The sequence below is a fragment of the Hippocampus guttulatus genome, chromosome 12, assembly GCF_054856545.1.
Source record: "Hippocampus guttulatus isolate MCC_2025c chromosome 12, RoL_Hgut_1.0, whole genome shotgun sequence".
NCBI lineage: Eukaryota > Metazoa > Chordata > Actinopteri > Syngnathiformes > Syngnathidae > Hippocampus > Hippocampus guttulatus.
In genome coordinates this window covers 17770992-17786876 of record NC_141272.1, presented here as the reverse complement: position 1 = coordinate 17786876, position 15885 = coordinate 17770992, and the positions used below count along the sequence as shown (strand labels likewise).

General features: G+C 40.5%; 2 protein-coding genes across 4 annotated transcripts; both read right to left on the bottom strand.

Moving 5' to 3' along the window:
* Positions 1-342: 342 nt before the first annotated feature.
* Positions 343-4197, bottom strand: LOC147197703 (uncharacterized). Its single transcript, XM_086126215.1, has 6 exons — positions 4158-4197; positions 3834-3936; positions 2927-3125; positions 2637-2773; positions 2109-2374; positions 343-1304 (listed from the first exon to the last, which is right to left on the bottom strand). The coding sequence occupies exons 2-6, from the start codon at positions 3840-3842 to the stop codon at positions 1283-1285; spliced, it is 633 nt and encodes a 210-aa protein (XP_085982341.1). The 5' UTR covers positions 3843-3936; positions 4158-4197; the 3' UTR covers positions 343-1282.
* LOC147197702 (nuclear mitotic apparatus protein 1-like) lies at positions 4158-15832 on the bottom strand. 3 transcript variants are annotated; one of them, XM_086126212.1, is made up of 16 exons: positions 15030-15832; positions 14880-14948; positions 14732-14794; positions 13973-14118; positions 13423-13511; positions 12348-12422; positions 11940-12033; positions 11683-11842; positions 10844-10983; positions 10178-10289; positions 8762-8879; positions 7393-7533; positions 6443-6556; positions 5560-5593; positions 4434-4589; positions 4158-4295 (listed from the first exon to the last, which is right to left on the bottom strand). In XM_086126212.1, the coding sequence occupies exons 6-15, from the start codon at positions 12393-12395 to the stop codon at positions 4486-4488; spliced, it is 1065 nt and encodes a 354-aa protein (XP_085982338.1). In that variant the 5' UTR covers positions 12396-12422; positions 13423-13511; positions 13973-14118; positions 14732-14794; positions 14880-14948; positions 15030-15832; the 3' UTR covers positions 4158-4295; positions 4434-4485. The 3 variants fall into 3 exon arrangements, with proteins under 3 accessions (XP_085982338.1, XP_085982340.1, XP_085982339.1); XM_086126214.1 differs by lacking the exon at positions 5560-5593; XM_086126213.1 differs by lacking the exon at positions 13973-14118.
* Positions 15833-15885: the final 53 nt, after the last annotated feature.

The following is a 15885-nucleotide window of genomic DNA, read 5'->3' as shown; positions in this document are numbered from 1 at the left end:
CAGTATTTTTGACATTTGTTTGGTGGTGTACCTCGAGTTATTGAACTTTGTAAAATATGTGCCTCGGCATAAGGGTTGGCAAAAATCATTGGAGTAGCTGATGAAGTTAGTAAATTTATGCTACCTGTGTAGGTATGGCAACTGGTTTATTAAATGATGGGTGTATTTATGTGAAAGCCTTCGGAGTAATTTGTCGTATTTCTAAAGGGTTCAGCTTTCAGGTGATATGGACGGTGGCAAGATTTGAAGGCCTCTCTGATGGCGCATTTTCTAAACGAAAATACCTTTTTATTTAGTATTTGTTGGAAACTAATGCTCAATGTTCAGACGGCACAATTTGTTATTTCAAAATGTTTTATTGCACAAGTAATAACACAGTAAAATCATTCAAAAAAACGAGAAGTAAAATCTTAAAAGTGCGTAAAATGAGGTTTTAACTGAACAATCATGTTGAATTGCTGAAAAACTCACACCATCCTCCTCATCTGCAGGGTAAAAAAAAATGGAAGGTATAAAAAATATCAGCACAATTTTAAGAGACTTAAAAACAGTACAGCCATGTCCGAAGTGTTGACACCCAATAACTTGATCACCAGAATATGTGAAGACACCCTCACAGTGTCAGTGTTTGTCACTAAGTGTGAGCTAACCACAAGCAAATATAAACAAAAAGCAACATGCAAATCATTTTCATTGAACATACACCATGTCATTCCTCCAGGAAGATTTTCATGATTGAAGGAGACGCAAATCTGAAAACAAGGTTAAGGTTTCACCGTGACCAAACACGTTCATTTTTAGGGTGGAAATAATGACAAACTTTCAAAGCGACAGTTAATGAGATGAATGGAAAGCTTGATGAAAGTTGGTTTCCATTTCAGGTAACCAATTTTAAAGAGGGAATACTAAAAACACTATTATGGGATTCAAAAGTAAATGCTGGGTCAGATTAAATAACAGAGTACGCAGGCCCTTTCTTTGCCCACCTTTTCATTCAAGAATCTCCTTACCTTGCGAGCGCTTGCCGTCAACCGTGGAGACTTGGAAGTCGTTTGAGGTGACTTTCTGTTTTCTTTGCAGATCACTTGGGGTGACTTGGAGCTCCCACCCCTGCCCGCTCGCCCCGCTGCCGCGAGGGAAACTGCAGCATGCTTTTTTTCTTTTTGCATGGCATTCTTGGAGGTGTTGCCTGGCGACTTTCGGGTAGAGCTACAGAGTTTGTTGAGGCCTCTTTTCAGGTAGTTGTTGCTGCTTTTCTTCGGGGTGTTGTCGATGGTGAACATCAAAGACTGCCGGCGATTAACCTGAGAAGATGAAGTCTGATTAGCTCATTTCCAATTGAAGCTGGGGGTTTTTTCAGTTCAATTTTCAACAGACTGTTTCACAAATTGAGTGAGTAGGAGTTAATAAGGTTATTCCTGCTCGAAAAATTTCCCATAATTGTCATATCATAAAGGTTTCATTTATTACAGTTTTGTATTGCGATAGTGTTGGGCAATGCCCTTTATAATTTTCCAATTTATACTCATGCTGGAACAAAAATGAGACTGATGTTACTCACCAGTTCTTTAGTATGTCATATTTTCACTGAATACTTATACAAACTCATGTATTTGGAGGAGTAGGTTTTACATTGGCTATACTGTGAAGTAACGGTACAAGTAAAATTTTTGGCCATTGTAGCCAACCTCCACTATACGAACAAATCATTGAACAGTATTCCCTCACTTTTCACGGGTGACTCACAGGGTACATCCGAAGAGACGAACATTCACATGTCACCGAGTGTAAAACCATGTAGCTCGGATGGAAGTCAGGATAGTAAAACTTTTCACCACAGTGACCCATGAATTAATATTACGCAACATAAGCCCTTCGTCAAACTCCCTGGACTGAGGACAGGGTCAAGTTGTGAGTTGGAGGGTCCACTGTTGATATTCTTGTTTTTGGGAGTCAGAGGGCGGGGCAAGCAGCTGGCCTTCAATTTTTTCTGGCAAATAAAAATGTCAAGTGATTGACCAGGTTTAAAAGTTGCGATCCAAACAATTTTTAAATTTGACAAGATGGCTAACAGACTAACGTCAGGTGACGTTTGAGGAACACATTACGTCGAGGCAGCACGCTTTGTGAATCTTGGGCTTTTCAGTTGAGAGGAGCCGACCGATTTAGACGTTGAGTGGTCCGCCATCGAAGATAGACGGCGAGAACGGATGCCGGCTGCAGTACTTGACTGCACTGCCGCGAGGGAGTGGCGATGGGAAGCCAGAGAGTCCTGCAGCTGGCCTGGCATGACGGACGCTCGTCGAATGGTCTCCGTTGGGTGACCTGTACGTACATCTTCGTCGGTGAAAGGGAGCACGCCCTTGCAGCCAGCCTAAAGTGAGACAAGGGGTTGAATTGATGCCATGGACTGACATTGCGACCTATGTAAAGAATATATTTAAAGTGACGCTACAATTTTGACGGTGTGCCACGTACACACGCGTGTATCATTGGTTCAAGCAGCTTCTCCTGTCATGTTTACCTCCGATTGGCACTTTGAACATGTAAGCATGTGCAGTTATGGTAACAGATGGACTGAAGGGTGTGACGACAGGGGTCTTATTGTATCAACAGATGAGAATGAATCTACCAACCTCAAACTCTGCAGGATAGCTGCTCTTGAGATGAGGAAGGCAAGCTTTGTTCCTGGCCTGCAGCTCAGCTATCCTCATCCAGTCGTCAGGCGCACCTTCTGGCTCGTTCTCTGCCCCGACCCCAAACGTACTTGCGGCTGAACACATCAGCCAACAGAAAATTGAGCGTATAATTATTTTGAGACTTATCTGAAGGTGAGAGGTCATTAAAAAAAAAAAAAAAACAGGCGGTAAATGATAGTTTGAGTTATTTTTGATACATCGCTGTGGTGTGACGAGGTTCAACTTACTCTGAGAATGTAGCGTGCTCCGCCGATACCCAGGAAGACCGCTGAACTGGTCACTGGCAGTGGCGGTCATTCTAGCGGGTGTGTCAAAAACCTCCATGGACACAGGGCGTGAGCCATGGGCACTGGACAGGATGGGCTGGGAGTGAGCTGAAGCCAGGCTGTAAAACATTTCTTCACCTTCAACGCCGCCTGGAGTTTTCTGACGAGGAGTCCAATAAAGAGTTTACCCACAATGCTTAAAGAACAAAGTTTGATTACTTTGTAAGAACACGTTCACTGACACTGGATGGCCACTGGACAGTGATGATAGCTGCACCAGGACACCAGCAGCCTACCTATCATTTATTTGACAACATGGGGTATCTTCTGTTCATTGAGTTCCATTCTGACAGTATAACCAATTTGTATGCAACTTAATGCAAGCAAAACACCCCATAACCTGACTAACCTAAACCAATGCAGTGGTAAATACATTATTCCAGTAAATTTAGTATTTGTGCAAATAATATTGCTTGACCATTATTGAAAACCAACTGACTGTAACCGGACAAAAATTTGCAAAGGTTGGTGAAGGTAACAAAATGCACGTTCGCATCAGGGTTCATTGAAGGTTGCAAATGTTCGCCAGTAGTTTGTCGTGTTTCTTGTTGCAAGGGAATTTTGAACATGCTCAAAAATCCTTTGCGAGAAGAAAAATAGAGGTGAACGTCTGGCAACTGTTTGCGACCTTGAACAAGAATGCAACATTCACTACCTTCGCAAACACTCAAATATTCGCAGCTCGTGGGCTAAGTTTAACTACGGTAACTTATGCCCTAACCCGACCCCTTGGTTGGAGTGAAACACTTTTAGAATGCAGTTTGTTTGAATATTAAAGTTGAGAAGCATGTCAACAAGTTTCCATTACCTTTGTCATGGTTATGTTGATAACCTGCGTTGTCCTCCGTCTCTTGACAGACAATGGATTTGTATAGCACAAGTCCACTTCTGTTTTGCTTTCCGCAGTGGTTCTAGATTAAGAAAATGTATATGACATTTTATTTTGATGTTGGAACAGTCATTTTTTTGTCGTCATTAAGGTAAGAGAAGAAAACATTTGTCTCACAATGGAGAAATTCTGAAAGGAGGAAAGTAGAAAAACAAAGTATTTGCATGCAAATACTTTACGATATAATTGCACCACAATTACAAATGTACACCAAGTTAAAGTACTCATAATTCTGCCATTTACCTGTTGATGTGTCTAGTATTTATTGGTGTGAAGGAAAGAGTTTCCAGTGACTCAGCCTTCAGACCGCGTCGTTTGGCTGCCAGTCTCTCAGAAGTACGAACTAGCGGCGTACTCAATTCATCAGGTGCTGAAATTGTCCTGCAGAATTGGGGGACAAATGATGACGCTAATTAAATTTAGGTTAAAATAATTGCTGTCATGGATTATTTTATCACAGTTTTTCCTTAGACTAATTTCTGTTCACTTGATACTTGTACACTTAAAACAAAATGAAACCTTGTGTTGTTCAGCAAGTCTTCAAGGGAGCTTTGGTCCAGACTGTCAGAGGTCATAATTCTGTTGGGTTCCACTTTGTTGTGAACATTTGAGCGTGAGCCCGGAACCTCCAAGTAAAATGACTCCGACATTCCTCCTTGTTGACCAGGCATTTGGCTGTGTGTACACAGATTTAGGTCAGCACAGGCATGCAAAGCATTTTCGTTGTCAAGGGCGTTGCTATGGGTTAAACAAAGAATCTGGAAGGTTTGTGTTAAAAAAAAATAACGGAAATATGCTTATAAATGTTCAGCCATTGATATTACTCAAAAACATGGTTGGCCAATTTTACTTCACACTTGGTCTCTAATACAAGCAGAAGTGAAAAAGGATAACTTAGAACATATTTATTTAACTTTATTTAGACTGCACTCAGAAGAGATGAATATGCAATTTTGTCCCACAAATTATTGTGAATGCAGATAAATTATGCCGAGCATATTTAGTTATTGTGCCCTCCAATTGCCATCTTCTGGCATGGAATTTACATTATTTGTACTTTAGTTAGAAATGGGAGGGGGGGCATGATGATTCTCACACTGCATCCAGCGTTGAGCACCGGTCATGCAAGATGCTAGCATTGCTAGCTCGAGCTGTCGGGTTACTTAAAATGACTTTGATATGAACCGCCGGACACAGTTACTGTTCTGAGTGATAACTTTTGCTGGCAGATTTCAGAGTCAGCAAAATGACCAATCTCGAAATAAGTGCAAATGCGTTGAGGTTTTAAGGATTTAGAGAGGGTGGGGGGGTCTCAGAAATGAAGTTGGTGAAAAATGGAGATTGTTGTTCTGTGATATAAGATATAATCGTGCTGTTATATCTGTGTAAACCTGGCTCGAATGAAGGCCACAGCGCTATTCGCCGTGAGCACGTTAGCTTAGCTTTATGCTAATGCGCTTGCTATGGAGCGCACGAGTCGGTACAATGGTTTATCCTTTTTTTTTTCTTTTATAACAGCACGATTGTATCATACATCACAGAACAACAATCTCCATTTTCACCAACTTCATTCCTGACTGTTTTTTTTATGTTACAAATTGAATGGAAGGAATGCTAATCGGACATGTTCAACCAAAACACTCACCAGGAACGTTATCTTCTCGAAACTCTCCTCTCGCCTTGGCAAAAAATAAATACATAAATAAAAAGATTGCCAAGAATTCAACTCCACTACTTTGCACAAGTAGAGGTTCAATGAGCAGTTTTCATTTATCGTTCTTTCGTTTCGTTTATGGTCTCTCGGTAAAAAACTGTATCACAAACAAATATCACCTTACAGAAACTAACAATAAAATAATAGTCTGGGTTACACTGACAAAATTACTAAAGCTAATTCTTTAACAATGCATTAAATATGACTCATGTTATGACCGGTTGTTCCTTGATGTCTCAGTTGCTGTGCCTTTACCATCCATTTTCTGATCCGCTTAACCTCACTAGGGTCGCTGTCCCTGCTGTCTTCGGGTAGTAGGCAGGGCACACAAGAGACACAACTATTCACGCTCACTCTCACACCTAGGGACAATTTAGAGTGTTCCATTAACCTGCCAGGCATGTTTTTGGAATTTGGGAGGAAACCGGAGCACCTGGAGAAAACCTACACCGGCACGGGGAGAACATGCAAACTCCGCACAGAAAGGCCGGAATTGAAACCTGCACCTCTGCGCTGGGAGGCCAACATGGTAACCAGTCTACCAACGGGTCGCCCCATCCCTTTATTATGTTACCCTGTTGTCATATATGCCAGGTGTCTTCCAGTATATAAACTCTGATTACTGAGTGACATGTATATGTTGTACCTTCTCCCAGTCAGAGTGCTAGCTCTCTTCTCTGTCTTCTGCATCCAGCCGTACTCTCTGTCGTTACTTTGTATTTTCGTAGATACTTTCGTTACTTTTCACCTTCTGAGTCCAAATTCCTCTCCTCACTTGACAAATAACCCATCATGATACAGTAACTTTATTTACCTCCATTACAGACCCCATGTTTTCTCCGACATCCTGCTTTGTGGCTACTCTAATTTCATCTTGTAAACATGAAATCTTCCCCTGGAGGATCTGAATTTGTTCGGCCAGGAGCTCCTGTAATGAAACAAAGTATTAAACATTGGAATTGTTGGATTAGTGATTCTCATCTGGATCTTGGGAGCTAAAAGTGGGTTATGGAGCCCATTTTCTTCATGTTCATTTACCACCTCATTTCTAGTATTTAAAAGAATAGCTTTATATTCAAGTCCTATATGTGTACAGTAATCACTTTGACATATTCCGTGCTGTAACACGCCACTATTCATTTTGGACTTGTCTCCTGGTCTATTGTGTTATAAAAATGCCGTATGGTGTCATCAAGTATTGCCATAATTTAGTTAGCAGCTCATAACCATGTCAGGTTTCATATTCTTCCTTCAAGAAAGAAAACTTTTCATTTCAGATGTTACTGGCAAATGCAGCAACTCATGTCCTGTACAATGATGTGCAACCGGTCTGTTACGTTGGCATGACGTGCAAACAATGATGGAGTTGCTCATCAAAATGTATATGGACATGTGTAGTGATGTGCTAATAGCTTTAAAATATTAGGGTGACAAAACCCCACAACATGTTTATTTTCACCTCTTCTTTTAGCCTCGTAAAAGAAGGAAACATTCTATCGTTGCACAAAAACGTGACAGTTTGTCACCAGAAGGTGGGCGGACGTAGATAATCACATGCACATATTTCGCAATATTTTGGATTATAATGATCATTATCGTAACCATTGCCTCATTCGTGTGCGTATTAACATAATGTTAATACACCAGCAACATACAACAACACAATTAATTCAAAAGGAAAGATCTAGAATCAAAAATGTATTCGGAATCAAATCCCCAGGCAACAGAAGAGTAGCACTTCAATTGGGTAGTAGACACCCCTACCTTCTGTGCAGTGGCTTGACCGAGTTCAGACTGTAGGTAGTCCATTTTGGCTTTCCACTCCTCTTGACCAGATGCTAGGGTTTCGGTCAGCCTGCCAACTTCAGCTTGAAATATGGACAGCTGTGCATTGGCTCTACGCATCTGAGAAAACATAATACTTGGGTGTACGAGTATTTTATCCACAGACTGCCTACATCCTTATGCCCAATTGTCGAATCTAATTCTAAAGCACCCAAACACAGGAGCCGTATGGAAAAACTAACCGACAAAAGGATGGTGCTTTTATTTGGAGTTAGAGAATGCAGTACCTGATCACAACACTTCACTCCCTCAGGAAAACCAAGAGTAACTTGTCAATTTGTATTTTTATTGTTTTAGAGCCCCATAAAAAATTTGGAGGGTCAAAACCTCCACAATAAAATATTTTTCAAGGCAATAATATCAACCTTTTCGGTTCACAAATGAGACCGACATCACCAGTTCACGAAATGAACGTATTGCGTATGAATTATTTTAATTTGCCAAGGACGGAACCACTCAGCAAAAACACTACTCATTCATCCTTGTAGGAATACGCTCTAATTAGAATCCATTAATCTAAGGACATACATTTAGATTGCGTGATGCAAAATGTCAATGAATGAACAAATGTACACATTCACACCAAGACATAATAACCCCCACATGCATTACAGGCGTGATGTTTTTGTTTATCGTAATTAGGTCAGTGAGCACTAAAGTGTGATATCTGACAACAACACTGTTCACCAAGATCGAAGGCACACAGCCATGTCTTCATTGGGTTAGAGTTTTTACAGAAAACCCCCAAAAACTCACGTATTGCAGATGAGTGATTCGGTAGAAAAAAAACATGTTTTTTTTTTTAAATGAATTGATTCTGTTCAAAGAACCGTCATGCCCATCACTAGAGTGACTTCCTTTTGCTGTGGCTGTTGACAGGCATATCGACAGCTTTCTACACTTACGTGTCATCAACCAATTCCACTTAGGAAGCCCCCTCACTCACAAAGTTCCCTCTGCATTTCGTGCTGACATTGTCTGCATTTCAATGCTCATCAAATATTCACGGATTTACGCTATTTGCGGGCTGGCGTGGTTCCCATTACCCGCAAATAGTGGGGGTCAACTGTAAATCTATTTTTAAAAATCACTTTTTTTGGTTGCATACATGGATTGCATGGCGCAATACATTTCATTGATGAAGATCTCCTTGTTTTTTATTTCCAGTAGTTAATTGTGTCATTTTTAACACATTTATATTTGATTTTTAATCAGCAGACTGATTTTTTTTAAACCTGTCGGGACCTAGTTAAGAGAATGCCTCTGAGGTTTGACCAAGTGTCGATACCTGTGATGAGAGGACACCGTTCTCCTCTTCAAGTTCATTCACTTTTCGCTCCATCAGTGAAAAGTTACTTTTGCAGTCTTTGTTGTGTTTTAAAATTTCATGGAGTCGCAGCTGTAACCTAAAAGAAAAATGTCGGAATGGTGAGTGACAACCCACTTTAGTACTGTGCTATCATTCATGAAAATAACTTGGCTGTGCCTTGTAGTGGTTTGTGTGTGTGTGGGGGGGGGGGGGGGCTGTGTTTATCAAACATAGCCTACTTAAACTAACATCACATAATGTTCTCATATTTTTACTGAAAGTAACATGTAAACATTTACAAATCAGGGAAGAGAAGTGCACAACTGGATTTAATAAAGTCTTGCTGTTCATTCCATGTTTAGACAAATTGTCTAAAAGTTCAGTACTGCTGCTTCTCTTCCAAGCAGTGGCCATCCTGTGAAGATGACTGCATAAGCAGAGTGCACAATGCTCAATTAAGTAAAATAGAACCCTAGAGCAGTGTTACACTTGCAAAGTAAAACGATTTTCATTTCATATATCAGTTGTGTAACATCCTTTTGTCGGAAAATCACCAAAACCCATGAGTGAGACGTCCTCATCATACAAAGTAAGACAAAAACACTGTGGCGTACACGAGCGAAAAAATAAATGTTCGGAACCACTGCATTAGGTCAAAATTAAGGTGCCAATATCAAGATGAGTCGTTAAATTGCCGCTCTGAACAGATAATTTGGTTTTTAAGTGAAAGGACACTGGTGAAAGGACACTTTGATCCGCTCCTCTTTCATCTATAACTGCTTCAGACAAAGTGTATGCAGAAAAGTGGTGAAGATTGCACGACTGTCTGTGTCCTATGTGTTGTGTTGTGTTATTTTGACTTCAAAATGGCGCCGCGAGAGTGGCTGCCTTTCCAGCAGCTCCTATATTTTGTTGTTCAACTTCTTCCTTTCATAACTTTGCTGCTGTGAATTGGGAATTTCTCCATTGCGAGACTAATAAAGGCTTTCTTATCTTATCTTTTAGTGGTGAAATCTTATGCCTATTAATTTACTAGTTCTCAAAGAAGACCAGTGAGTTGGTTCGAATTTGAGCATAAAAAGGTGAATTCAGTTTGAAATGCCTCACTCCCGTTGAAAACAGCTCAATGAAAGGAAATCATGCGGCTGGGTGGTCTCTTCTTATTTTTATAACATTTTAACAAATATTACCCATTTGTTAAGCACTGTGTAAATCACAACTGCTGTAGAAGACTGGACAGAAATATTAAAATATCACCGTGTAAAAATAATGCTTTTACAAGCACATACACAGAAGGTTAGTGTTATTTAAAATGTGTAAACCAAACCAAGCATCTCATCATTCAGATTCTGTATTGTTCTTAGAATGAGCTTTAGAGAGGGGAGCTGATCTTACCAGTTATTCTTGGTCTCAAGTTCATTGATTTGTTCCTTAGCCGAAAGCTCTTGATCACTCTGCTCCTGTTTCATCTTGTCCAGGCGATATTGTAACTGGTTAAAATGAGATTCTGAGGAAAACAAATGAGGACAAGAACAAAAGATTAAAAGGGAAGGCATGCATTATACTCCCAAGTCGGCTTATCCTTTCATTTTCTACAGCGGTCGTCCTTACGAGGGTCTTGTGTAACATGAAGCCTAATACAGCTGATGTCGGGACAAGTGGTACCCAAACATCAACACTCGAAGCTTGAGCTGGATGAAAAATGGTACTGTATAGCGATTTAAACCCCATCGACGGTGTGTGGAAGGAAGTAACAGTACAGGATTAAAAACAAAAAAAAGGAAAAGTGGACAACACAAGAGAAATGACCGGTATTCTTAGAAAATGATCGAATGGCAATGAACTGTGAAACCTTCACAAAATTATAACCAAAAAATTGTGCCGCAGCCGTAAATCAGGAAGTCAAATCAGATTACAAAAACGATGCAACAAATGTCTGACCTGATCGCTTCAACAGCTTTTCATGTTTTTTGAAATGATTACACAGAAACATGTGGAATGCACTGAAGCACTGATCTAGACACTCTATTGAAAAAAATAAAACGTAGATAAATTCAGCACCTCTTTGGGCAATGAGGCTAATCTTGTCGGCAAGCTCCTTCTCCAGTCCATCCCTATAATTTTGCTCTTTGATCATCTGTCGTTGCAGCTTCCTCAATTGGAATTTGGGTGTGTTCATTATATCCTGAAGAGGAGAGTTGCTGTGGAAATGAATAAATAGAGTTAAAACAAAACAATCAAAATGAATAAACGGTAAGTAATAGACGGTTGCGGGTGAAAGACGTTTAAAATAAGCCAGCGCCATAGCAGCGGAATAACAGTCTTGAGAGCAATGCAGTTAATTCTGCACTGTTTTTAAATATTGCTCATTTCCTTGAATAAATGGCAGCTCAGCTTTAATGATTTTTTAAGGAACACCAATAACAGTTTAAGTACTAGTAACACAAGTAGCACGAGCACTCAAGCTTCAGCCTCGTCACAGTAATTCCCATCACTACTTCACGAGCGCGAAGAGGCTTCCATGAAATTGTCGTGAACCGTTAAACTTGTCGTGATGCAAGTCAAAGGAAGGCCTCATTAACGACCAGAAACAGCAAACCGGGTAGACAATGGCATGTTATTGCATAATTTTACAAAAACTGTAGTTGGGAACGTTTTGTGTGCCATACCCCTGTGTACATTCCTAGGACAAGGAATGTTTTACAATTGGAGAGGTGACATTAAAAACATGCTGTGACGAGTATTTCTCATGAGCAGGAAGTAGGATCTTAACTGCCCAAAGGGAGAACCTACTCAAGCCTTTGCGATCCCCGATAGGCTCCAGCACGCCCCGCAACCCTTGTGAGAATAAGCGGATCAGAAGATGGATGAATGGATGGATGTATAATAGCCAATGATACCTGACAGAAGATGATGCCACAGTATGCATATCCACAAATGTGATTTTCTTTGTGCGATGGAACACAGGGGAGTCTTCATCTGAGAGTATAGAGGCTGTTGACACACCGGAAGTAGAGGTGCTTGCTGTTCGCGCCAATATTTCTGGAGGCACAGGTAAATCTGAAAGATGGAGACAAACCAAATCAGATGAAAAGTGCTTCGTTAAGCCTGAATGCAGATGAGATCTAACGCACAAAAAAATGGATGAGCGACTCACATCGCTTTGCCAAGTAGGCATTGAGGCCACTGCTCAGAAAAACACTGCCATGACTCTCCATCACAAAAGATATAGTCAGATTTGCAATTTCCCTCTGACAAGAATGGAAATGTGTTTACAATGGCACAGATTTAATGGAGAAAACACATTTGGCAGAGGTTATTTTGCCATGAGTAGGTCTGATTGAAGGGTACAGAGTATTTGAACCTGTAGCGGGTTGCAATAAAACACCTTCTGTGAGAATGGCCTACACACTATGCCACAAGCTGGCACACTTACAACTGGCGCCAAATTTGGACTTTTAGTCCCCTGCCGATTTGCCTGTAAACACTGGGTGGCAATTGCTGGGCAAGGCAAAATAACCACTGCAAACACATTAAGACTGCAAAAATCATTCTGCCTGCTTACCTCCACTTCACAGTCTAAGGTCTTAAGCGTGCAGCGTTCACTCATCATGTCATGGTAAACCAACAACAAAAGCACCTGAAAATATACACAACAGGTCAGACATCCCCAGTATCTTTTTTATGGCACACAAGAGTCTGAGTAGGCAGCCTTCGGCAAGTGCTCTTCAAGAGCCTTGCTTTTTTGTTTTTTGTCTTTTTGTTTTGTCACATGTTGTTTGTGGTTTCATCGTGTGGACCTGATATGGACTGTTTTCAGCGTTTTTTGGCCACGACATTCGTCAAAAGGAGAAGTATCTGTGCTTGGTGGTTGCGCCTTCTCGGCAGCGCGCCTGTACCAGCACAGATTTTGACTGGGAGGAATGTCGGCGCCATTGACTGTCGGTGCTGGACAGACCTGGGGCGCTTGTGTTTTTTGCGCCTGTAATGGGCAGCATTTTTCACAACCACGTTTTGTTCAGTGGAGATGTCGGCGCTGTTGGACAGTCGGCGTTGGTGCGGCTGGATGGATGGCTGCTGAAGTTGAGGATGAGGAGAGAGGAGCGCCGATGCGTATTTGGAACCGAGAGTCGCCGCTTGGAATTGAAATGGATTTCCATGGGACAGGAGAAGTGAACCTCTTTTTTTCGTCAATGGATGCGACAGCTTCTTGTTGACTTTGAAACTTAGCTTGTAGCCGACGTGTGCACATTTTGAGCATGACGTCTCTGATCCACTTGTTAAAGGACACTTTGATTCTGTCCTCTTTCATCTCAAACTGCTTCAAACTACAAAGCGTGTGACGGAAAAGTGGTTAGGACTGCACGACTGTCCGTGTTTTATGTTATGTGTTGTGTTTATTATTTTACTTTATGTTAACTGTTTTGTTAAGCGCTTTGTTACAGCTGCCGCTGTTGTGAAAGTGCGATATAAATCAGCATGCATTGTATTGTATTGTATAATAAAAGCATATCATGTTACAGAACAATGTTTAGCAGCCAGTTTAAAATACAGCACATACAAAAAACTACATATGTAGAACAGCAATAATACAAAATATTACATGCAATAGGATGCAGAACAGATTTGCCCACATGTACCTTTGCAATTTCCACAGTCAGGTTGATTCCATTTCTTATGTTGTCCCATGATACTGATGGACCTTTGGTTGGACTAAATCTGCAATCGTCTGGCCAACAAGAAGGTATTAAGGTAAATAATCGTTTTCAGATATTAGTAATAAAACACAGTGTGCGGGCAAATAAGTGCAACTGAAAATTTGATATTTTGCTCTTGGAAAAAAACACTTAAGGATTAATTCATAAAATTGCCCTGTATTTGTGAGTAATGCTGCATTTGATGGAGGTGGGAAGTCTGACTTTTCTGATAAAAACTGCACTCGAAGGCCCCTTGGAACTGAGAGGCCCAAGTGCCAAACTCCCAGGGGAGGGGGAAAAAAAACACTTTTCAACTTGACTTTACTCAACTCTTTATTCTTGTGTTGATTTATGTGCACTGTCCCAATGAAATAAATGAATAGTTAACTAAATCCGAGTGGCATCGATACGATTTCCCACCTTCCTCGAATGCATTATACTGTAATTGCATTGTTTAGGACAACGCACACTTTTTATGGCACAGTACACTAACCGGTGAGAAAGGTCCAGCTGCAGACCCGGAGGAGGCCGATTCAGGGAAAGGTAGGTTTTGGCAAGTAACTTTGCGCCGGATATGACGTCAGAAGGATGATGCCCAATTCCGAAGTCGCATGTGGATCTTAAAACGTTTAAAAGGCCCTGTAATTGTAAGATAATTTAACAGCAAAATCAACTAAAAGTAAAACGGAGTCGTGTTATTTCAATGCACGACAACAACTCCGACGGTATTATTCAGTCGACGAGCGTCGATGAAAACTTTATGCTAACTTGAATCCCGGCTACACTCACATTCTCTCGACGATAGAATATATAGCGCTAGTGAGGATGAAATGTTTTAGCACGCCTAGTTGTTTATTAATTAGATGATCGTGTCAAAACGACGTTGACATTAATAATTTAATTTCGGATGAATATATGTATGTAGCCGGGTCTTTGGAAAGACTAGACTGAACACAAAATAATTTTTATGTGGGCTTTATTCCCGACTGAACAATGAGAAATTGTACAGCCTTAAGATGAAAGACTGAGATGTTAACTGAATTTTAAGAGTTCGAAAAGGGATCTAAGAGATCAAAGAAAATTATCTAACTGATTAAAGACAATTACGCCACAATAGACAACAGCAGTGGCTTGCTTAATAGGGAAACATAAATAAAAATACATTATTTACAAGCCACAATACTTCATTAAACTTGAAGTGCAGAACAAATAATCATTACAACCCAATGTTTTGAGATGCAGACACACTTACTCGATACGTTCCGGTGTGTTGGGTGCGTACAGAGCACGTGGAAAAACACAAATGATCTCCCCTCTAAAGAACAGATAACACAGTTCATATGATTTCACAGTCAAAAAAAAAAAACATATTTACATCTTGTAACATTGCGAACACTTACGCTGTACAGCTGTTCACACGACTCACTCACTAGTGGTAGATTTCAAACTCCAAACCACGATATTGTGCTCTACAAATACCATTCAAATAATTAATCATCTGTCCAAAATTAACACCTAACATGCGTCATGGTAAACTAGTTACCAATTACCTGAATATCGCCAAGGTTACGACGACGATAATGGGTGTATCAAGTTGGAACAAGCAGTTGGCACAGTTCAGCGACTACCCTCCTTCACGTGCATGTCACCCTTACTTCACTTCCTGGTCTGATTCTCACGCGCTCCATATGTTCCCGCGTGTTTTGATCTAGTGTGGCTCTTAAAGTGACAGTGCTACATTTGTTAAACAAGGAAGCCTTCACTACAAACGTCTAAGTAAGGTTCACCTGGTTACATGTATGTTTGTGAATGGGTAAATACTGGTCATTTTTAAAGGGCTTTGGGCTTCGTCAAAGAAGTGCTAAATGTGCAAAATATGTGCATTCAATTAAAAATTGACTGCGCATTGTGTCATGTTGATCAGTTTAAAATATTAGTTTTAAATGCATCTGTGCTAATGCAGAATTTTACGTAACATTATTTTCCCTGAACTGTACCTCTATATTAATGTCCTCCTCGTTTCTTTGTGACTTTAAAAAGCACTGGGAAAAATACGCAACGTCGTATGGGATCCCTAATACTTTTGACAGTAGCGATTTAAAAAAAAATCATAGTTTTATTATTATGGCTTATTATTTTATTATTACTCGAGTTACAAGCAATTCACTCTGAGCATGGAAATTGCCAGAATCGGACTGAGTAAGAATCGCTTCCTTGTTTTTCAAAGTCTCGTAGATTTGAGTTTTTCCGACTCCAGGCGTCTCCTGAATGTTTCGTACTTTGTTACCCGCTTCGTTTAATCAGATACATATCACTTTCCCTTCCATGGTCATTACTCTCTCCCTCTTTCTTCGTCTTCCCCTCCCTCCCTGTGCTCTGCAACTTCAAGTAACCGCGCCACCTGGT

Excerpts from the sequence above, each read along its gene's own strand:
- LOC147197703 (XM_086126215.1), bottom strand. Across the intron at positions 2,774-2,926 it reads GAGCACGCTACATTCTCAGA|CCGCAAGTACGTTTGGGGTC; the intron begins GTAAGTTGAACC and ends TGATGTGTTCAG. Across the intron at positions 2,375-2,636 it reads GCTATCCTGCAGAGTTTGAG|GCTGGCTGCAAGGGCGTGCT; the intron begins GTTGGTAGATTC and ends GTCTCACTTTAG.
- LOC147197702 (XM_086126212.1), bottom strand. The coding sequence starts at position 12,395 with ATGATGAGTGAACGCTGCACGCTTAAGACCTTAGACTGTGAAGTGGAG. Across the intron at positions 12,034-12,347 it reads CCTTAGACTGTGAAGTGGAG|AGGGAAATTGCAAATCTGAC; the intron begins GTAAGCAGGCAG and ends CATTCTTGTCAG. Across the intron at positions 6,557-7,392 it reads GTCAAGCCACTGCACAGAAG|GAGCTCCTGGCCGAACAAAT; the intron begins GTAGGGGTGTCT and ends GTTTCATTACAG.